The 23,751-nt window shown below is 34.9% G+C and overlaps 1 protein-coding gene across 6 annotated transcripts in view; it reads right to left on the reverse strand.

The window, feature by feature from the left end:
- BRD1 (bromodomain containing 1) overlaps nt 1-23,751 on the reverse strand; it is a 65,160-nt gene that overhangs the window by 23,193 nt on the left and 18,216 nt on the right. For 4 of the 6 annotated variants that reach the window (XM_050324215.1, XM_050324214.1, XM_050324216.1 and 1 more), the window contains 6 exons: nt 14,247-14,403; nt 7,750-7,881; nt 6,598-6,726; nt 5,305-5,617; nt 4,273-4,533; nt 280-768 (listed from right to left, as the gene is read on the reverse strand). In XM_050324215.1, the coding sequence (XP_050180172.1) occupies nt 280-768; nt 4,273-4,533; nt 5,305-5,617; nt 6,598-6,726; nt 7,750-7,881; nt 14,247-14,403 (1,481 nt within the window). The remainder of the gene's footprint in view (nt 1-279; nt 769-4,272; nt 4,534-5,304; nt 5,618-6,597; nt 6,727-7,749; nt 7,882-14,246; nt 14,404-23,751) is intronic. The other 2 variants (XM_050324217.1, XM_050324218.1) reach the window with 2 other exon arrangements.

The raw sequence follows: 23,751 nt of genomic DNA on the forward strand, positions 1-23,751 counted from the left end.
CCTCCTGGTTTCCATAAAAGGAAATAAAAAATTCACCCACCTATACGTGTAATCTTGAAAACTGCATCATGAAACCAAAGAACCAAAACTTGGTTCAGTAAAGTCTAATTGTATAGGGCTAACACAAAAATGAATCTGTAATTTTCTGAACTCAACTATGAGGAAAACCTGTTCTAAGTGCTAAAATATGAAGATTAACAATCACATGTATGTAAAGAAAATAACAGGTATGTTAACTTTCCAGATGCATCCATTCAAATAAGTTTTGTAAACATTTACCTGTATCCAAGCGCTTTACAGGGGACTCATCATCAACCTCAGAATCTCCACATGCACTCCTTGATCTTTTCCTTGGGTGCAGAAGTGTCTCCAACCTTGGAAGGACTACAGACAAAAAGGTTTTGGTCCCTAGCTGTGGAGAAGTTGGCTGGGTTTCAGTGTTCTTTGCAGACTTTTGGGGGCTTATACTTTTCGATTTGCAGAAGAGAATGGATGTACGTCTGTTTACATCAGTTGATGACTCAGCTACAGCAGAAACAGTCGACTCATTGAGATTACTGTCAAGTAAGTGTTCTGGAGTGTGTCCATTTATTTCTTTCTGAATGGAAGTGCTATATAATTCATTATCAAATTTTACTCTTTTGTAAAGCTTACTCTGCTCTGGATTGAGTTCTACTGGTTTGAGGGTTGGTGGTTCTGAATTAGTCTCCAAGTTTGAAGGAAGAGGTAATGCATCTGATGGTTCAAGTTTAGGGGGAGATTTATCTCCTGAAAAAATTATAAATAGAGTGTGATTTTTGAAAACTTGTAGTTATAAAGTCTATTATAAAACTCACTATAAATGTGCAGCCCACCAAATAAATTGTTGTCTGGAAACAAAGCATAACATTTTAAAAACAAAACTGGTCTAGCAACAATCTCTCCTAGTTAGTAGTTCCTACTTTTATATTGGGAACGTAACAGGGGTAGAAAAGTAGGTGTTTATAGTTGGTGTTAACAATTTATACCTGGATAAATACTTCTTACTTCTCATGCAGTTGTGTTAGTTTCATTAACTAAAAACTACACAATCTATGTTTTTATTAGAAAGTTGGGGTGGAGGATGAGTATCTGTTAAGTGCAATTATACTGCCATTCAAGTAAAATTATTGATAATTTTATCTATTTCACCTTATCAATATTCACCTTACTTGCCTAAGAGAAATTTTACCACATAAACAGTGAAAAAAAAAAAAGTATTTTTAACCTGATGTAGTACAGTGAGCTAAAATGTGTTGAAAAATCTACTGGAAGGCAAGATTTGTAAAGCTTGCTTTACAGGCATGGTTAGAAGTTTTATCTACCTAAAAGAAAAAGAAATAATGGAGGAGGGGAAAAAAAAAGACCCCCGAAATCTTACAGCTTGATTAGCCACTAGTTGACAAATACACACTTGACAATGCAGATTTGATAGGTGAAATCAGAAAAGCCACCCTCTACTATTTTTTCTCCAGCACTCCCCCCCGTCACCGTTTATTTTAACATGATTGTGTCCCAGTCAGTTCCACTAAATCCGTGCTAGGAGAAGACAATGGAGATATAAGTGTGAGTGAATAAAAGTAATTTCAATTTTTCATCCCAAGTAATGGGAAAGAAAATAAACATTCTACTATTGCAGCATGCCTGAATACAAATAGAATGATGTCCTAACCCATAATTATCAACTCAAAAAGATGTTAAAACCTTTCTAGCTTCCAAAAGAGTCTTTTGAAATATATGAAAGGAAATACTTTAGATTCTAGAGTAATGTATGAGACCAACATACTATTTATGCTATCACATAAAATACTTAATTAATTTTTCTACCACCTGAAAAGTATAAAACCCCCCAGTATTCAAGTCCTCTATTTGCAGGGAATATGTCTATATTGTTTCAGTTTCGGCCCAGCTACGCTTACTTGGAAATCAATGAAGTCTAAGTGCAGGAAAATCTCAGCCCTGTTGTTTAAGGTTTAATCAACAGTAGCATAGCTAATACTAAAAATATGTATTTTTAAAATGCAGCATGACTGTGCTCATGTAATTTGATGGTACACAAGTATTAGAATTGGTAACTAGTATTTCAGGAAGACAGTAGAATAAAATGGACAGTCAGATAAGCACATTTAAAGTAATATAATGGCCAGTCTTCACGAGTGAAGATCCGGGGAAGGTCTTTACACCTTCCAGCCTGCGCATTGGATTTTTTAGGTGAGACACAGTGTGCGCGGAACTGAGCCCACCCTTTAATCCTAAGGTTCATCTGCCGAAGCCAAGCGAGCTTGGACGGTGGCAGCGAGGTCCTTAGGACGTAGGTGGGTTGCCTTTAAGGGCTAACGAGCCCCACCTGCCCGGGAGTGGCCCTGACCGGGAATCGAACCCGGGCCTCGGCGGTGATAGCGCCGCGCCTTTACCACTAGACCACCAGGGGCTCCACATTTAAAGTATCACCAATTAAAAAAGCCTGTAGCTTAGAATGTCCAAGATGACTGTTCTTTGTGAACAAATTCTGATTTTCTTAAAATTAACTAGAAAATATTCACGAAAAGATTTAAGAACATAAAACCACCTGAGAATGCTTCAGCCAATAAAACCTAAATTTCATGTGATTATTCTGGTACCATCATTTTTCACATGATTGGAGACTGAAAACAGAATTGCAAGGGGGTAATTCACAGCGCTTCCAAAGTCAGCTCCTGTACAGATCCTGGGTACACTATTCTTCTGCATTCCTCATCTTTTTTTGGCAATTTGTTTTCTTTACTCCTCTAAGTAACTTCTATGTGAGAACTGAAATTTGAACTAATTCATATTATTCTTCACTAGATCAGAACTATAAAAACAATGCCAATCAACCCTACATCATGCTTTTCATTATGTTTTGTTTAAAAAGCATACTGTAAATACAAGAAAACTGTTACTGTTCACTTTGGACTAATTTTTGGTAAACAGTTGGAGTGAAAGGCTGTGACATAAAAATGTTAAGCTACAAGTAAAACGAGTTAGTGTATTCATTAGCTGCCAAAAGTACATTCCTAAAGAACTGTATTGTACTATCATCACTTGACTAAAAAACCCACAAAATTAAAAAAAAAAGAAGAGAGATCATTAAACATTCTGAGAATACTTAACACCTCAGAACAAGATAATATGCCAATTCACAGAAGCTTTTTCTATCCTTATTCAAATCTCAAGGAAATTATGCTTCAAAAATGTTCTCTTAGCTACACTAAGAATTAAACACTACATTGCTGTTTGAATGGCAGGTAAGGACAGTCATTTTATTGACTTCATCTTCTAAAATTTTTTGATAGCATCAAGTTGCAACAGATACAGACTGTTTTATTTATTACCATACTTCCACTTTCCCTCGAGCTCTTTCCTCCTCCTATTCATTGCACTTATTCAAAATGAAATACATCTCTAACTGTCCTAAAGAAGAAGTTTCATTTTTCAGAGGTGACCATGAAACAAACTCAATAGAACTTTTTTTTTGAGAGACAGATTTTCTTGCATCATTTAAAAATTAACAATAAAGACCTAAGAAATTAATTTTAAAGCCAAAAATGTGAATTATGATATTCAATTGAAATATGAAGTTTCTAGCACATTGCTATCATTGAAATCAATGGCAATCAGCCAAGAGTAGATACAGTTCTGAGACAAATGTTTTGAGGAGGAAGAGAACCAAAAGGGGAAGAGCTGGGTAGATATGACTGACTTGATTCTACAACATGAAGAGTATTAAGTCTTATCAATATTTAGCTTTAGATAAATAAATAAATAAATAAGCCAACCCCAAACCTACCCACCCTCCTCCCCAGTCTGGAGTAGAAAGACAGTACAACAGTTAGAGTTTTCATTACTATTGACCCGGGCTCACATGTTCCCCAATACGTATTTTGACATTCAAGTGTATTTCCAAAAGTACAAAGATATTTTTCTTCAGATATTTCCAATTGTTTTTCGTGTGAGATTGTTTGCACTTTCATTTCTTAACACCTACACTTTTAAAAACCTTGCTGTAGTGAAAAATAACAGAGGGATTTTTTTTAAGAAGATCATTCTTTTCTTATAATATTTGTTGGGATTAAGTGGACATTTGCATATTTTAAATGCATATTTTTAATTTAAAATAAGTATTTTAAATTTAAAATTAATATTCATTTATTAAACTCTTTAATTCACAATATTTAAGCACCTGACTGAAGAGGCTCAGAACAGCACTCATTTAAACCTGGTTTACAATCTTACCTTCTTCTTCTCCGTCTTGTTCTAATGTTGCACTTTCTTCTTCAAAACTTCCAATACCTGATTCTATTTGAGGAGCTTGGTTGTGTTGCTGACTTAATTTGTTGCGAATAACGCTGATTTCTTTCTTTAACAGCTTTGCTCTTTTGCTCCTTGACCCACTGGATTTCATTGCACAGGTCAGATCAAGTTTTTCTAGCAACTCTCTCAGCTGTTCTTCCAAGGACATATGCACTCTGTTTGCAGGATTCAGTAACCTATCCACTGAAGTCAAAACACGCACAATTGCAAATGTATTAGCATTTCCCAGAATATTTCCCAGAGCAATAATACCAACAGGAGAAAAAAAAAGTAAAATTCACATGCCGAAATAAAAAGATATTGTCAAAAAGCTACTTAGATTACAGCCAGAAATGCTGAAATTAATTCCTACTATATATTTACTATTCTTCTTAATCAACATTTTGCTCAAAAAATCTAAGTAACAGAGCAAAGACATAAAGGTCAGAATGAAGACATAATTAATCCTTACACCCTAATAGGCAAGTTCCTTCTTGTAAAAGAGAAGGACAAAATTACAGTTATAAAAGAAATGTGTTAAATATTCTCCTTCACTGCCAAAACCTCAGAAAACTGATGTGTATGTCTAAAGAATAAATTTTAAATCCTACTATTACAAACGTGCTTTGTTTTTTAAATGAGTAGGTTATTTAAGAACGTGCTGAAGTTTATAAGCACTTTCCATGACTTTAAAGCATATACAATCATGTGAAAGAGAGCACTCAGCTTAAAAATCTTTTCCATGTAAGTTGTTAAATTAGGTTCTGACATTGCCAAGATCAGAATCTGGGTAACACTGATTTCTAAGGAGAAATCTAGTAGAGTAGAAACACTAGAATCTTTCAAGAACTACTTTTAATAGGAAAGTAGGGAATCTAGTCAGTAAACAGCAACAAACCTAAATGTGTATGGAATGTACATGCCATATGTAATGAAAAAAATGCAACTTTTAAAAATAATCAGTAAACATCTTACCATCTTCCCAAGAGAAAGGCTGGGGTGTCTCAAGTTTAGGTCGTTCAGGTAAGTGCATTCCAGTTTCATTATTGTAACCAATTCCTTCAGCATCTCGCCTAGCTTGCCTGAGAACTACACCTCCTTGATCTCTTAACCGCACCGCAGCTCTATAAAATATTGTGTCTTTTGCATTGTATTTCATACAGTTATCTATGATAAGATTGAAGTCTTCTTCAAACTCACTGAGGTTTTTATAGCCTTGAGCATCTAACCGTTTTCGCATAGTAGAGAAATCCATAGGATGTTTAATATGATCCAAATAGTCCGGAACCTTTGAACAAATATTTAAAACACAAATGGGTAAAATTGTCTTATTGCAGCCAAAGTAATATTAGTTAAGTGATACACATTCTAAACATATTTTGCAATACTTCAATGTAAAAAATTCAAAATATTTAGAATTGCACATTGTGATATTGCAAATATTTGCATCCCAACAGATGTTTACATACTACAAGATCCTGCACCTTGGGTAACAAGTTTGACCTTTACTAAGAGATGCTGAAACTGTATGTTTTTAGAATTCTGTGGTTTTATGTACCTCTTCTCCCAGGCAACTAGTGACAGGCCAAGGGCAAATGGCCTCTGGTTGTACCAGGGGCAGTTCAGGATATCAGGAAAAATTTCTTCACTGAAAGGGTAGTTAAGCATTGGAACAGGCTCCCCAGGGAAGTGGTAGAGTCACCGTCCCTGGAAGTGTTCAAAACAAGTGGATGAGGCACTTTGCAATATGGTTTAGTGGGCATGATGGTATTAGGTCAAAGGTTGGACTCGATCTTGGAGGTCTTTTCCAATCTTAATGAGTCTATGATTCTCTGTATAATAAACAGATGTCTACAGAGTATCTACACACACATTCATTTAATTTATATAGACATGTCTACATGTTTTGTACACACATCTACATGTTGTATATGTACATATTCACATACTCTGTCTAGTTTCACCTGCAAATAGGAACATAGTATCAACATTTCAGTTTTTGATACCCTTAATTTGCTTCATCAAAATCATCTTATTGCAAAATATCAACATGTACACATCGTTCCATAAAAGTATTTTCCAGATATTATTTTGGTATATAAACAATAAAAGATTTTCATAGCTGTAAAGCATAACTCATAATTTAAATTATCAGAATAAAGATTAAAAGATAATACTGCTTCCAACCCTGTATGCAATGACTTGTTTCTGGCACTTAAGTGCCACCAACCCATATGTAAACATCAGGAAACACAGCTGCAAACACACCTCTTTAAGGTTCACCGGCTGAGCAAATATACGAGCAGTATCCTTTTCCTGCAGCTGATCCAGAACTGATCGCAGAAGTACAGTGAATGGAGTAAGCCTAAGTTCCATAGCAACCTGCTCAATCTTGACCTAAAGAAGTAACAATTATCCAATTGAGCATTTTTCATTAACATACTGTATTAAAGTTGTTTTGCAACAACCGTATAATACTTTAGATATGAAATAAAATATAAATTTAAGTAAATGAGTTCAATATTACTTTCAGTATCATCAGTTGGCATTTGTCTGACATTTGATTTTTTTCCTTATAAAATCATCAGCTGAAAACCTCTCATTCCTTCAGCTTCCCAGAACTCAAGTATGTATTTTATGTATAAGAATTTTGTTCCACTTTTAAATGTATCTCTTTTCCTTGAAAAGATGTTACATAAGAATAGCTTCACAATTTACCAACAATGTGAAAAATAGTAAAAATTTAAAGGTAATATGTTTATAATTAAATTTTAGTTGTACTCCTATGTTCAAAGTTTAAGTAAAGAATCTGATGAGTCCAGAGGAGGGCCACAGATAAGATCAGAGGACTGGAGCTCTGCTCTGAAAAAAGGCTAAAAGAAGTGGGATTGTTCAGCCTGAAGAAGGCTCTGGGGAGACCTCACTGCAGCCAAGGGGGTTCATAAGATGGGGACAAACTGATTGGTAGGGCCTGTAGTGACAGGACAAGGGGTAACAATTTTAAACTAAAAGAGGGCAGATTCAGACTAAATGTAAAGAGTAATTTTATTTTTTTTTTTTACAATGAGGGTGAACCACTGGAACAGGTGAGCCAGAGAGGTGGTAGATGCCTTATCCCTGTGAAAATTAAAGGTTAGGTTGGATGAGGCTTTCAGCAACCTGATCTAATTGAAGATGTCCCTGTTCAATAAAGAGGGGTTGGACTAGATGATCTTTAAGGTCCTTTCCAACCCAAGCCATTCTATGACTCTACAAAAATTTTATATATTTTAAACAGTTTGACTGCATGTAGGCACATACGTTACTTGACCCTACATCAGGACTAAAAGACAGCAGTTCTTCTACTGAAAACCATGTGTGAAAACATTTAAATTATTTCCTTCAGAAAAGTCTCACCAAATTAAAAGGTGCTCCATTTACCTGTTCTCTTTTTAATTTTTCACGCTTACGTATAAGTTCTATCAACAAACGTGCTCTTTCAAGATCGTGGCGCAGCCTCTGCCAGTACTTCAATTTTTCTTTTAAGGCCTGCATTTCTTCATCATCTTCTCTCTAAGAAAGGAATCAAAAAAGTTTTCATTAAATGAAAAATGTGTACCTCTTTTTATAAGATAGTTTTATATAATTACAGAATGTAGGCACATGAAGAGAGAAACTACTGTCTTATAACTATGGCACTTGGTCATAAGCTTCACACTGAACCAAAAGAAAAACCTCTGGTGAGGGTATCTTCCGAAGTTTCTCAGGGGTCTATCTGAAACCAAAACCTATAAACTGGAGAGCATTCCTATGGTGACAGCTGTTTATATGAGAAGGAGCAATACAGCAAACAGCAACTCATAAAGATAACAAGCTGCAAAATACAATATGGCATTTTCGCATCAAAATCAAAAAACCAGGAAAACAACATCAGTTTCTTCAGAAACTCCAGCCTGGTAGAAACAAATTATTCTTGCGGTCAACACAGTCCACCTCCCCCACACCCAGCAGAATTAGGACACACTTGTAACAGAACAAAATCATTATGGCTTCTGAACAGAGGAGATGAAAAGCTGTTTATTAGATAATACAGTAACTTCAAATAGTACTGCAGATTAGTAACGCAGTAATAGAACCTTTCAGAGAATGGATGACAATGCAATTTACACATTTTTAAGAGTAAGTAATGTTTAAACACTTGCAGTATTTAGTTTGATTTGTACATACAAAACCCAGAGCATTTCTTGTTACTATTTTTTATAGGGAAAAGGGAAAATACTGGAAAACTGCACATAGAATTCAAATGGTATTGAAAATTCACCAGATATGAGGACAAAAGTAAACAGAAGTCCTGATATCAGTACCAAGTACACAAAAGAAACATCTGTGTTGGAATATTATCATTATTACATTTAAAAAATTAGTATTTCATAAAAGAGTCTCTGAAAGACATCCAAAACATTGTATGCCTATTGGTAACTTGCATAATGCAACACACTTGGTAAGTAATCTTTGTGGGGGGGATTTAAAAGCTAAAATGAAACCAATAAATTCCAAAAAAAACAGAAGACAGAGGAATAAAGAAAAGTGACTAAGCAGATGAACAATAAACAACATTACAAATTATTACAGTGATAGCAATAACTTTCTTAAGAGAAAGACAATTTAGAAGTACCAGAGGTTCTCTAAAGGAACCTTGTACAATTTTTCAGACAAAAGGTTTAAAAAATAGAATTGTAAAAAATGGTAGCTTAAAAACTTTACCTAATATATTTACCAGTGCTATGATTCTATCATGTGCATCATATTTCATTGCTTTATATACTTTGTAAAAGTAAAGACAAGTACACATAAAAGCTACAAAATTAGTTTTATTCAAATCTCTGACTTAACTGAAGTTGAAAATCCTTAACTACCAATTATTAGAATACAGCAATCTAAAACCAAGTTTGTTCCTCTTTTCAGTAAGAGAAAAACCCTAAACCCAAAAATCAACAACAAAAAAACCCAAAACACACCAAAAAATCCCAATCTAAAAATATTAGAAACTTCTAGTTCCCTTTCCTCATGACTACTACAACTGAAAGTTATAATTCTTTTAAAGAGTTAAATCTTGATGTAGACATAATAATTTAACTGTCTAGGGTCAGAATAGTTCAAAGTAAACTCTGACAGAAAATTAATATGCACATTTCCAATTCCTTAAAATTCTCAGAGACTCACTGAAAAAGCAAGTCTACGCTGCCACTAAGTGCTGTTCTCCTACACCCCTTCATCTCTGAGCACAGATCCCACGTGTGCAAAAGCAAACGAACTCTTAACTGACATAGCTATACTGGTTTTTTTCAGTTCTACTGTTTTTCAGGGCCAAAATTAACTTGTGGTGATTGCCAGAAGTGGAAGGTTTGTCTTCCCTTTGCTTGCAAATGTTCAGAGTCGTTCTTTTTCCCTGTATAACTGCACAATTTATGGAATGCAATTTTGGAACTGGGGAACTGAGCCTGCTTTTTAAAAGTTCAGTCAACAAAACCATACTAGCTTTAGGGTGGGTCAGGAAATTTAAATACAGAAAGAAAAAAATGTTACAGCAGGTCTTTCATTCCACAAAATAGGTACAACCACCTAAATCTGCATATGTGACACAAAGTATCAAGAGCACCCCGTTTGCCTTTTTTTAGTGCACACTTTTCACTCCTCTCCTGAATGTCATTCTGGCTTGGGGGTTAATAGCAAGCCTCCAATTTTTTGACACTTCTATGCAAAGTTATGTTGGCAGACTGTAGCTAAGATAACCCTCCTTTGCTCTAACCTATTTATTATCTGACATACAACATATACCTTAATTAAATTAAAAGACAGAGGCAAGCTGAAAAGCACTGGTTTCCAACACTCAACCAGTAAAAACTTAAGATACAAAGAGTTCCTCTCAAAAAATTTAGCTTTCTGAAAGAGAAACTTTCTGGTAAAGAGTTCATCTTATTCCAAGTCTTTCTTCCCATAACTGTTCCGAAAGCCAGGAAGTTTCATCTGGCTAATGACACAAGAAAAATTTATAAAGAAATTCTTGTTCAGAGAGGGACTCTTAATCAGGAACTGTACTGATAGGACAAGGAATATTGAGTTCAAACTGAAAGAAGGGAAATTTAAGTTAGATATTAAGGAAAAATTCTTTACAGTGGGGGTAGTGAGGCACTGGAACAGGCTGCCCAGAGGATCTGTGGATACCCCACCCCAGCAGTGTTCAAGGCCAGGCTGGATGGGGCATTGAGCAACCTGGTCTAGGGAAAGGCTTCCTTGCCTATGGCAGGGAGTTAGAGGATCTTTCAGGTCCCTTCCAACCCATTCTTTGATTCTAGGATTTTTTGATGAACTTAGTTCTTGTTGAACATAGTATTATCTAGCAAAGCTAAAACTTACACATTTATTAATACTGAGAGAAAAACTTCTAAGTCTACACACAGAACATGCAGAAGAACAAGTGAGAAATGGTCTCACCAGGAATATGCTACCAGTCTCTGCATACTATCAGCAATACTGTAGCAGCACATCCCTCCTTATGCTGGATGTCAATACATGAGAACAGCCTCACTCCTTACGGAGACTGTAACTTAATATAAACCAAACAAAAATAGAATTACAGTGATGAAACTGGACCTTGAGCAATACAATTAGTTTTATCAAGACTCTCTGCTGGCACTTGTATGCCAATCAGTCAAAAAAATTTAGTTGGTTGCAACCTGCGTTCTTACTGAAATCTTCAGTGCAGGTATGACCTTAACTCACCAGCACCTTCTGCTTTATTTCTCCTAATTCTGCCTTTCAAACCAACCTCACTACAGCAGCAACAGGCTTCTACACTTAAATTTCATGCCTTATTTTTATTCAAGCATTTTTTAAGTACAGAAAAAAAGCTAAAACAAATGGGGACATAAATTTATTAGGAATATTCCAATACCTTTCCTGAATTTCTAGGTGGAGAGAGAAGTGACAGTATAAAACATTCTCTCAGAGAACGTGCAGTTCCTGCACATGGTGAGGCAGTGTATATACACCAAGACCTTCTCTCCTGGTTGAGAATTCTTACTTGATATAAACATCACCTTCAAAAGCATATCAGAGCATTGAGCTCCGGAACACATTTATTTGAAAGTAAATATAAATCATGAAAGTCTCTCCTTTTGTCAAATTAGCCAACAAAGAGAAAGAATCAAACTCACATTCCGCCAGGCATCTTGAAACTATTTTCAGGGTTTTGGTTCCTCATAACATGTCTTTTCAGTTCAAATAACAATTTAAAAAAAAAAAAAATCTCTTCTGTATCTATATTACATCAGTATTTATATTTCTTTAACTGACTGAAAACCTACTTAGGTTTCTTGATATTCTGACCTCTCAAATAAAATAAAAAGAATTTTCCCATCTGGATTGAAATAAACAAACCAATCATCTCTACTTCAAAAACTCTGAGGCGTTTTCACAACGGCTATGCCACAGCTGTTTATTAAGGTCTTGATTATAATTTGGTTTATACTTAGGAGTAACAAAGATGACTAATGCATTAAATGCTTCACAGTTATGACTGCTTTAATAAATACAAACAGAAGGTGCTACGGAGAAGACTCAATATCATACACAGGACACGTGCTACTCACTGAAAAGCACTCCCTACACATTTTTCATCAACAGAATCATTTAACATTAGCTCACCACGAAACTTGCTTTTTTCTTTTCAAAAGAATAGTCTCAGAAGTGCCCCAGTTTTTAACAGACCAATATAAATAGCTTCCAATTGATTTGGAAAATATTTTCATTATTTCCTTACTTATAAATCATTCTAAATTTAGAAAAAAAAATAAAGAAATAGTCTTTGTACTAAAGTGTAAACAGGCAATGGAATTTTAAAAAGGTCCTATCTAAGGCCCATTTTGTTTTAACTGAACATGAATTTTAATAATTGTTTTATTGTGATAGTGACTATTTAAATATTTAGAGCTGTTGCAGCCAGTTGCATGCCATCTCACTATAAAAATACTTCCTAAAGCGCAACTAGCATGTATAATTTTTTCAGACAATAACAACGGTCTAGTTCTATACTGCCACAACAGCCCTACATTTCTGTGCTGGACTTTACTATTTTTAAGGACTCGAGCTCTTTTAAAAAAAAGTTTATTATCCGAATAAATGAATTTCAACTATTATTAGGTAACTGCAAGGTTACACTCTTCAGAACAGAAATTTCTCACGGAGAAGTAGAATATAAAATTATTTTACAGAAATTACAACCCAAAAAATAGTATCAAAATGGAGCAACACAGAAGCAATGAAAATAGATAAATAAGTGGTCAATTTATATTCAAAGTTAATGCCACCTAAAAGGAATCCACCTAAATGGAATTTAAGAATCCCAGCTATGAGGAAAGGCTGAGAGAGCTCGGACTGTTTAGCCTAGAGGAGAAAAGGCGGGGGGGTGAGGGGTGGGGGTTTAGAAATCTCACCAATGCACAAAAATACCTGAAGGGAAGATGCAAAGAAGACAGAGCCACACTCCTTTCAGTGATGCCCAGTGACAGCACAAGAGGCAATGGGCACAAAGTGAGAATGGACATCAGAAACACTTATATTGTTTAATTTTTATTTTTAAACTGTGAAGGTGACCAAGCACAAGCTATCCAGGGAGATCGTGGTGTTTCCACCCTTAGAGATATGCAAAAGCCAGCAGCACGTGGTGCTTGGCAACCTGTTCTAAGTGGTCCTGCTTAGTGGTCCTGGAGGTTGTACCAGATGACTTCCAGAGGTTCTTTTCAACCTCATTTGTTCTAGGAATTACTAATTAGTTTTTCACATGAAAAGCTAAAAAAATACACATACAAACGTGACTGATCAAATAATTAGGAAGCAGTGTTGACAATGATATTTTTATAACATCAATAATGACTTAATCAGTAAACAGAAGTACAATTCTAACAAAAATCACGGTTCAGCTTTGAAGGGGGAGGGGAATCTCAATTTAATACAAGCAAATTATTATAAAATTAATTCCTAATTTTTAGAGGCTATTTTACAAGAACAATTCCACTGAAAGTCAAACACACAGAGAATGGAAAGAACACTACATATTCAAAGCCAACTACATATTCCATTCAGTTATAAAAAGGTAACTGGGATGCTCTATAACATGATGCATTAGCATTTCAAAGTCTACACACACAGATTCATATATACAACTCAGGAGTTTTAATTATTTTTTTAAGCTACCCAGAGACTTGAAATCAAAAGAGCAGTATATCGGTAGCCACTGTTTTGATGTTTTTCAGCACTTGACTGGTAAGTGTGTACAACTTTATAACCAATCCAGACAACCTGTAGCTAGGATGGGTCTTACTGGAAAAATGTATCAGCATAAATTTATGCTTGTCTACAATCCCACAATTGTGTCAAAGTGAAACTAAAAGTTGAAATATGTCTTTGAACTTCATCAACAACTTGCCTCTTTTTCTGTTATTACTGAATCTGGTGGGCAATAAGGATCTAAATTTGAAAACTGTAAATTAGCTGTCTAACCCTTTACCTGTTTTTTTCAAGTGTCAAATATGGTATTTGCATTGCACCTTTTGAATAATTTAAAATAACTTTTTTTTATCTAACTCACAGCATATTGAGTAATGAGTTCCAGAAAACCATAATGCTAGTCAAAAAATAATGATATTATGACAGTTTTGATGACAGTATTTTTCTGAAACATTTAAGTAAAACAAAGGAAAAAATCCATACAATTTTTTTTAATAGCTCAAAAATTAAAAAGTATTAGATAATTCCCAATCACCAATACAGGTAATAACACTTCACAATAAGGTAAATAATTTACTCAGTCCTGAATAAGAGAAAGTTTTTACTTTCTAGTTAATTTTTTACTCATAAGTAAAAAGTATGTCACGTACCTGTTGTGTGTTTCTTTGTGACTGTAAACTGGACTGCAGCCTTCTCAACAGTGGAACACCATTCCTAGACAGTCTTTTAAGCAACCAGTAACTGTGTGCTCGTTCAACAAAATGCTTCTTTCGCTGAATGGCCACCTGATTCATAATCTTATTTAATCTAAAACATGGAAAAACGGACATTGTATTTTTCCCAGCAAAGCATAAAATGTATTTGTCTATACAAGCATAGAAGTTAAACATCGAATATATAAAAACTGTAAAACCAGAAGTAACCACAATGTTACAAATTTCTTTCAACAACATCCCTCCTAGTACAATTATTTCTGAACAGTAAACTACAATCAAACACATCTGCTTGACACTGGAGTTTCTACTAAATACATTAAGGTACTTTATGAAGCTAATGGGAATCAATTTTTTCATTATCATTATTTGAAAATCAATCCCAGATTAGCACTGAGATTAAAATTTTATATACATTTCAGAATAATTTTCCTATTGAAAATAAAATCAGAAATAAAGCTCTAAATCACTGTGAAAGTCTTCAGATCATTTGTTGCCAACTACAAACAGAATTAGTAGTTTATTTTAAAGACAATGTCTTCAAACTGTTTACATAAAAACATGTAGCAAAAGGCTTGTCTTAGTTATCTATTATTATCAATTTTTTGACAAATAAACAGAACAGAAAATGTAAACTACAAGAATAGTTATTATTTTACCCCACACATACAATGAAAACAGCACACAGAAAAGATACAAGTGAGGATGATAGTTAAGCAAAGTACCCAGATCAATCAATATTTGCTCCAAGTTTCTTTTTAACAAATGCATATACTTTTGCATATACTCATTTCCAAATACTCTAGGAGAGTGCTATATGAACATCACACACAACAATATTGACTATTATTTTCCAAATGATGACGTTAGAATGTCCAAGTCTCACACATGACACTGGCCTCTCAAAATTTACATTCAAAAAAAAAGTTTATCTGAAACAGATCTTCAGCTCTCTGTGCCTACAGTATCTTAAAATCACAGCCTAAAGAAAGTTTAAAAAAGTTAGTGGTTATGTATGATAATGCAGGTATTTGCTACCAGTGGCAGCCCATGCAAAATTAACACGGGATGCCCCAAGGCACCAACCACCTTTATTGTTACAGAGATTGTTCAGTTATCTGGGGGCAGGGGTGAGTTGGAGAGAGAGATGGATGTAAAACAGTTACACAAAAGATAATAACAATAAAATCTGTTAATTCTTCATTCAGTATATTACTACCCATAACAAAACTCTACAATCAGTAGTAGAGGGTTTATCAGATATTCTCCAATAAAATTTAATACTAAGCTAGGCAAATACTAATTCAGTAAGTGTCTGATTTGTAGAGCAGTAACATGAGACATTTAAGTAAAAATCACAAATGTATACACATACTAGTATTTTGCTGCTTTTTTCCTTTTAATATTAGGAATAAAACAGTTTTGCAGGTAAGGATGAAAGTAAAGTAGTCAAATACCTAAATAAAATGTCAAGTTGTAAGTAAACCTTGGGTAAAACGATTTTTAAGAATGTCTGGAAACATTTTTTAGACAAACATACAAGTGAATTTACCCTGAGTTCACGAAAAGTCATCCATCCCTGGTGGGGTTTTTGGGCTGTGTAGAAGATAAGGTGCAATAGGTCTACTCAGTGCCACACTAACTGTGGCTATAGAGATTTCAGTTACCACTGGGTAAAAGCAGAGTGAAGGTTTTCCTCAAAATACAATGCCATTGTATCTTTCGGTTCCTCAATGACATGGTTTTTTCAATTAATAACTAAGCCAGTTAGGCATTCTTAAAAATTTTAGCTTAACTAAAAGCTTAGAAAGCCTGCAGATGGACTTCAGACTGCCTTATAAGTCTTTCACTGGAGGGCAGATGCAGGCTCCAAAAATATTTACTCAACGCAGAACAGATGTGACCATGTTAAACTTCAAACAACATAATTACAATTAATTATGGAATGCAATCAAAATCAAGTAATTACTTTCACATCTCTTGGAACCAGTAAAACCTACTGAACCAAGTCGAAAAAAGCACAGCCAAATACAAACCTATTTGGAAAGATCAGAGAATCATAACATGAAGAAAAGTGTCTTGGCTTCATGCCCATCAGATGTGGCAAGACTAAGCAAACATCTTTAACTACAGCTTTAAGTACATTTGCCCATTCACATAATGAACTGATCTATTCATAGATAATTATAACAGTAAAGTGCTAAAATAAGCATAAGAAAGATGTTCACAGCAGATACTCTCCAACTTGAAAAATATAAATAAACAGAAGGTAATTTGGAGTGCAGAAACTACTTAACAAGGTGTTGGAAATTACTCCTCTCTGCCTTCCCTCCAAATAAAACCAAATACTGGCTCTTCTTATTCCATTTAGACACCACACACAGAGTGGCAACATACTTCTCAAAATACAGAGGTCTGAGACACTTCACATGGCAAGTATCTACAGAGCCTCTACACTATGAACTTACTGATGTAATGAGGACGTTACATCTGCTGTTAGACCCTAACAACCACTGACTGTATCACAGTTTTTTAAACATCTTTTTGCTTAATTTGATACTTCCAAGTAGACTTTTACTGTCCCAAAGGCTTTAAATTTTGACACACAATACAGCTGTTTAAGGGAAATGAAACACTGCTGCTGTAGAACCCTAGAAGTAGCACACCCTGGGTATTGATTTTGAAGCTCCCACCCTTAATAGAGTTTGCTGTACATTTCAGTTCCTTCCCCCTCCCCCAATACATTCCTTAAGAGCAGGGGAAAAAAAAAAAAAGTATATCTTTGAGGCAGGTAAGGGAGAGCTGTTTGAAGACTTTATCGTTTTTGCAATCCAGGGTCTGACTTGCACAAGACAGGATTAATTGCTACACTATGTTGACAAATCCCCCATGCAGAGGCAAGGCTTATAGAACTTAAGGAACCTCCCAAAAACTACAAAACACCTCAGCAAATTAATTTTTTTTCTAAGGTATCCATCCACCCTAGAACCTTTTCCCAGTATAAGCACATCAGCAAAAAACAGCTTTCTGTATTGTTTTAATTTCTAATGGCAAGTCAAGTATACCAAAAGTATTGGGAGAAAAACTCCGTAATTTTCCCTCAACTCACCAGTTACATAAAATAAAGAGGAATTTTAAAATTCTTAAAAAGGTGCCTGTGTTCCCATGAAATTCAGTAACTGCTGCTATATAACTGGTCTCATAAAAGAGCATTAGGCTTCAAGCTGATGACCACTGCAGCCTTTTAATGTTTTGGCAGTAGCAGTCATACTCACTCGTTTTCCTTTTTTTTTAGAGCTACATACCAAAACTACACAGATGTCAACACATTTTTCAGAACGGTTTTATTCATGCCACAGCCAACTGAGAAAGCCAGTATTACTTCCCTTCCCCAGCCCTGCCTGTATCTGACTGTAAAACACTGGTGTGCACTACAAACACGATCTGGGGATAGTGTACAATTCCCTGCTTGTCTTTAAACAGGGAAAGGTCTTTTTTCAACTGGACCTTTCAAATAGTGCCTACAGTCTCCTGCTCACACAGAGACATTTGATGGATAATCTACCCTGTAAAGGGGTGATACACTTAATGCACTGGTCAATGCAATCAGATGAGCTGAATCTGTTACTCAGTCCTTGTTTCCTCACCTTTTATGTAAATGCATAAAATCATTTTTGTCACTGTTAAGAGATGTGCTTCTCACATCAGCAATCTCACAGCTTCATTCTTCAACCCATGACTACCTTCCCCTCACAATTTCAGTTAGATGTCCCTGTGGCAACTACGGCAACTGGTTACAGGCAAAAGTGAAACCAGTATTTTTAGTAACTAACAATGTAGCAGTTTAACTTAAGAAAGCCAATGAAAGATAAACAGTCCTTTATCTATTAATCATCCCTAACCACTCCACAGACCATACATGCTTTTTAACCCCAAATACTGTTTCAGTATTACTGAATATATGAAGATTTCTATAACATCTCTCCATACTTAAGTTTTTGAAATGTAAACTGGAGGGAACATTTCCTTGAGCAAGCATGTGATTTTTGACAGCATTGCCATAGTAACTCAAGCACAAGGAACTTAATAGGAAAAGCTGTTATAATCAGATACCCACACTAAGATCAAATACCCATTAAAACCAATTTTTAAACATGAACTAAATCTTGTATTGTAATTCCAGTACTTGTCCTGAGCCTCCAGTTCCATCAGTTTGGTAATTTTCATCTTGCTTTATCCAGCACAGTAGTATTAAAAGTACATGCAAGACACCAAAACTGTATTATACTTTTACATTTCATTCAGTATCATTAAAATACCAGTTTCTCTTGACCTATGGTAATACCCATAAACAATCAAATTATGTTCTACTTTACTGAGCAAATAAAATACCCCTATTTTACCAAAGATTGCAGATACATTCCTAAAACCTGTCAGAACAAAACCTAAAGCCCCCCCCCCAAATTGAACAAATTGCAACAAAGTAAACTAAGTTTCCAGAATACTTGAATTTTCAAGCCTTGCTCAGCAAAGTTCCACAAATACCAAGACTCAGATGAAGCAGGAAAGACACAAAAACTGCCTATAAACAATTATAGTAATTCCAATGGCATGTAGCAGAAAAACAGAATAACAAGCTATGGAAGCATTTATTTGTGGAATTGGAATTAATTCTGGAGCTTTACCAACTATTCCTCCAAGCTCCAGCTTCTGAAGATCAGAAAGCCTGCTTGGACAGATGAAACTCTCCCTACTCTTCCCATGCAAAACCTTTGGCAGCAGTGCCAAACTCACCTTTCAATACACTTTTTTTTTTTTCTTTTAAACAGTGAAGAGATACAGTTTTGTTATCCCATCCCTCGATAAAAAATAAAACTATATCATCTCAACTTAAAAATAAAAAGAACCCAAACAAATGGTTCTGATCAACTTTAAAGAGAACACGTATAAATTAATAACTATGTAAAAATCAGAATCCATTTGTGTCTTTATTTCCTTTTGAAAAAGGATAACACTGCTTTTGTACCAAACAGAAGTCAGCTACGTACCCAACATGGTACATATCAACTCCTGGAAAGACTGAAAACAATTTCATTTAAACTTCTGTGCAACACAGATCTGCAGAATCCCCACGTAACAAATACACACTTTTCTTATTATAACTACTGTCCAGATTTTATTCCTTTTTGTCCGTATGCTTTAAAACTCTAGATATTGAATTTGCCTTTCTGTGCTAGGTTGAGTCCAACATTTTATCTACTGATACATCTTCTGAAGCCTGAAAGTCCCTCCAGGTTGCTATTCTTTATCCCACATTTACTGGTATTTAAATAGTATTTGATTTTGAGTGAACATGTAGGAAGCACTTTGTCTTGCTTCATGTGACTGTGAAACATTTATTTTTCTTCTTGAGCAAACAGCTTGTAAAATTTTGTTTGGACGGGAAAAGTAGAACACTGAACTTAAGAGGTAAGAAAATGCTGTGTTCTTTAAGTCAAATTTCTGTTAGTTATAACAGGTTACCTTGCTTCTATTCTAATAATTACGTTTGTGATGTTCCAAATCTTTGGATAAGGGGGAAAAAAACCCCAAACAATAACAACAAACAAACAACAACAACAAAAACACCAAAACCAAAAACCATGTAAAAAACCCCACACCCTGTCACACTGGAAAACCTCTTCTCAGAACAATCACATGCATAGATTTACTTCTGATACTTCCTATACGTCTATAATGACTTTTCCTTAAAATTACTTAAAATATTTTCCTTTACTTCTTTTTTTTGTAGTAATCATAACCAGACATGATTTTGAAATCTAATATCAAAAGGCTAAATTCACATCAGATATATTAATTAAAAATCACCTCCTGATCTGTAATAAAAGAAAACTCAGTAATTATCTATTAATTTTTGTGCACTCTGTAACTTGACCATTGAATAAAAAACTGCCAGGAGGCAGTTCTTCAGAAAATACATTCTGAAAACGATGTTTTTGTACAGCACAAGACACAATTCCCTTTAATGGCCACAAAAAAACCCCAAAAAACCACACTAATATAAATTCACACAACTGATGAAACTCAGAAGTTCTGAAAAATAAAATCACTCAAATCTTATTTTCATAAATGCATTATCACATATTTAATCATTATGGACCAAACCCCTTAGATTACACACAGAATACTAATGATGTATGCATATTCCTATATCCGTTTTATAAAAAGGCCATAGTTAAATATGAGACAGCACTGGATTTCCTTTTTTTTTTTTTTTTTTTGCAGGACAGGGGAGAGGAATCACCCCTCAGATGTCAACCACGTGACTTTTAATACCAGCTATATGCCATTCTTTTTATTCCAAATCAAGATCTACCTTTACAACTTACTAAATAAGTCACACTTTTTCAAGCATACTAATTAATCCTGATTTAATAAGTCAGAGTCAAGACAAACTAGCTTCAAAATAAATAAAATACCACTGAAGCAAAGCTACTGAACACCACAGTAGCTCTTTTCTTGGTTTAGGCAATATTTTTTTTTTTATTTAAGCAAAGAGATCAGGATGATATCAGCAGTAGTTTCTACATGTAAAACAAAGGTTTCAAAGTCAAACAACCTGACAAGAAATGCAAGTGGATTATAACTGGTAGCATCCCCAGCCACTTCACCCAGGTGATTCTATCACCTAAGTATTAGGTACACCTAAGCATTAGGTACAGTCACACATCATGCACCCCTGGAATTAAAATAATTATTTTCACATGGTTTTGTGAATGTATACATACATGTATAGTCAAGGATAAGCAGCTAACAGACATTAATCTGGATTTATTCAGCTTCCAATTTCTTTGTAGTGCTGCCTCTAGCAGTATTTTTCAGTGGCTTTTTTATGCTGAATTTTAAGCAGAATTTCTTATTCTTTTCCCCCACTTAAAAACCTTTCTGAATGTATGAAAAAACCCAGAACACAGTACCCAAAAAACATTTAAAAGATCCCCAAAAGAACCCACAAGCCACGTGTATGATTATGAAGCATCATCTGTGAATACAGACTAACAGTGTCCCAAAGACTTTGTAAATGTTCCTTTAGCCTTATATTGCATTTCATCCATTTCTGGTTATTTATTATTTATTTTTCTGGTCCATACTTCATTTTCGAGACAGTCAAGACTTCTCTGTTGACACAGCAACATTACATTTAATTACCTGGTGAGAAAGTTCAGGATAGCTCAACTGGATAAATTATAAACCAAAAGAAAATACTGATTCTGCCTCAATACACACAGTAACAGAAACCCAGTTTTACTACCAGGAGCAATATGCTTTCTAATAAAAGCAAAGGCCAACATAATCGGTTACTGTGCACAACATAAATGTTGATTTGCAAAGACACCTGAAAACATTTTTGTAAGAGTCTCAGTAATTTTTGCTCTCAGTTGTCTGCTGCTACTCTACCTATTTTCATAACCTTTTAATTATCTTCTAATATTAAGATGCAACACACCTGATGCACTAACCTACAGTGTTCCTACTTCTTATGAAAGTAGGGCTTTTTTGCTTGTTTTTTGCTGTCTGTACAAGTATTGCATTTCAAATACTGTCTGAATTTCAAGTATTCCATGTAGAAACAGAAACTAAAGATGAAAGTAAATGTTTATATACTTTAAAATATCAGCCTTCCACTTAATAGCAGTACTTGCACAGATCAAACAGTATCTCAGTGTATATCTTGAAAATACTGAAGATTAAATATTTTATATCACATTCTATTTTCCCCCAAGTATACAGCCACAATATCATAGTTTCACAGCATTTTTAAAGAACATGGATATTGACACTGGCTTTGCAAACAGGTGAACACATTTTAAATGCCTCTTTTGACACATAAGATCAAGAGACTACACAAAAACAATACTATTTGTACTAAAAAATCAAGCACTCCAAAACATGAAAAACCACATAGTATTCCCAGCTAACACTGTAACCCTTTTGGTTTGTGCACCCATCCTGCTTGCTGAATAAGGCAACAGTTATAACGAACATGGACGAGTAGCAACAGAAAAAAACCCAAACAAACAAACAAACAAAAAACCACATGAAAAGAACAAAGAGTCAGTACAAAACAACTAACAGAGACAAGAAGATAGATTTAGATTGCCAAGCAAACCCTAAAAGTCAGGATTTCCTAACTTGAAAATTCTGGACCTGCAATCAAAATTGAATGCTTCTAGCATTCTTTTAGGAAAAAAACCCAAACTATCAACCAGGCAAAATTCAACAGTTACGTATCACCTGCAGGAATACTACACTGCCAGAACTAATTTGCCACTTTGTTTAGCCAAACTAGCTGGTGGGAGGACACTTTTCTCACCACCATTTGCCGAGAAGTGCAGGTGTTGTCTGTCCCTCTCATACAGAGGGATAGTTTGAGAAAGTCCTTCCCCACTCTCCTCCCCACATAGCACAGCTGTTCCATCCTGTGGGAAATGCAACTTTTAGTCTAAGCTAATTTCTGCCCTTAAAACATTTAAAAAAGATGATGATACAAGCACTCCTGTAATGTAAAAGATGTAACCAACAACCTTCAACAGTTTTACATTTCAACAACAATTGAACGGAATTTCCTAGTAAAGAAGCAGCACAGTTCTACAGCTGGAAGATCTGATGTACATCCTACATATATATATTACAAGTGCTAAGCAAGTTACAAGTTAGAATTGACAGCACTGAAAGCTGAAGCCACCTTAAAGCTCTAACATGACCTACTGCGTGTTTGGAAGTAGACACTCAGGTATAGGCTTTCTAAAACACCCAGGCAACAGAACAGAACAGACCCAGCATTAAAAATAAATAAACTTGAAAAAAAAAAAAAGAGAGAGAGATAGGAGGCAAGCATTCATCTCTTATCATGAACGGTTAGCAGCTTCTGATTGTACACTCTTAAATCAGTAGTCCACAGATGAAAGGCTGAGAGGCTATATAATTAGATTATAAATGACCTACAGAATGACACTATCTATGTAATTTAACAGCCAAAAGCTTAGAGTATGACACCTGTGTAAGAAATTCTGGTCAAAATCATTCAAGGCAGTAGCACAGAAATCTGACCCAAAGGTAAACAGAAATTCACTACAAAAGTTCTGTAGAAATTATGAAGTATGTTGATCTACATCAGTCTTTTTAACATAGTCTGAACTTCAGGATAAGTGTTTTAGAAACAGACTTATAAAGATGGCGTTATTCAAATAACCAGTCTTTCATATAATAGTCACTCACTATCTGGGAAAGGAAACAGCACATGAACACTCCACCTCAAACTAAATGTAAATTGGAAGATGGTTTTCCTCAAGCTTCACCAGGTGTGCTCAGGGGCTACATTTACCAAGTATCTGAAGATCACAATGATCTTCACATTTGTATACTTTTTCAACTACCAACT

The sequence above is a fragment of the Myiozetetes cayanensis genome, unplaced genomic scaffold (genome assembly GCF_022539395.1).
Source record: "Myiozetetes cayanensis isolate MyiCay16 unplaced genomic scaffold, myiCay2020 scf3, whole genome shotgun sequence".
NCBI classification, from domain to species: Eukaryota; Metazoa; Chordata; class Aves; order Passeriformes; family Tyrannidae; genus Myiozetetes; species Myiozetetes cayanensis.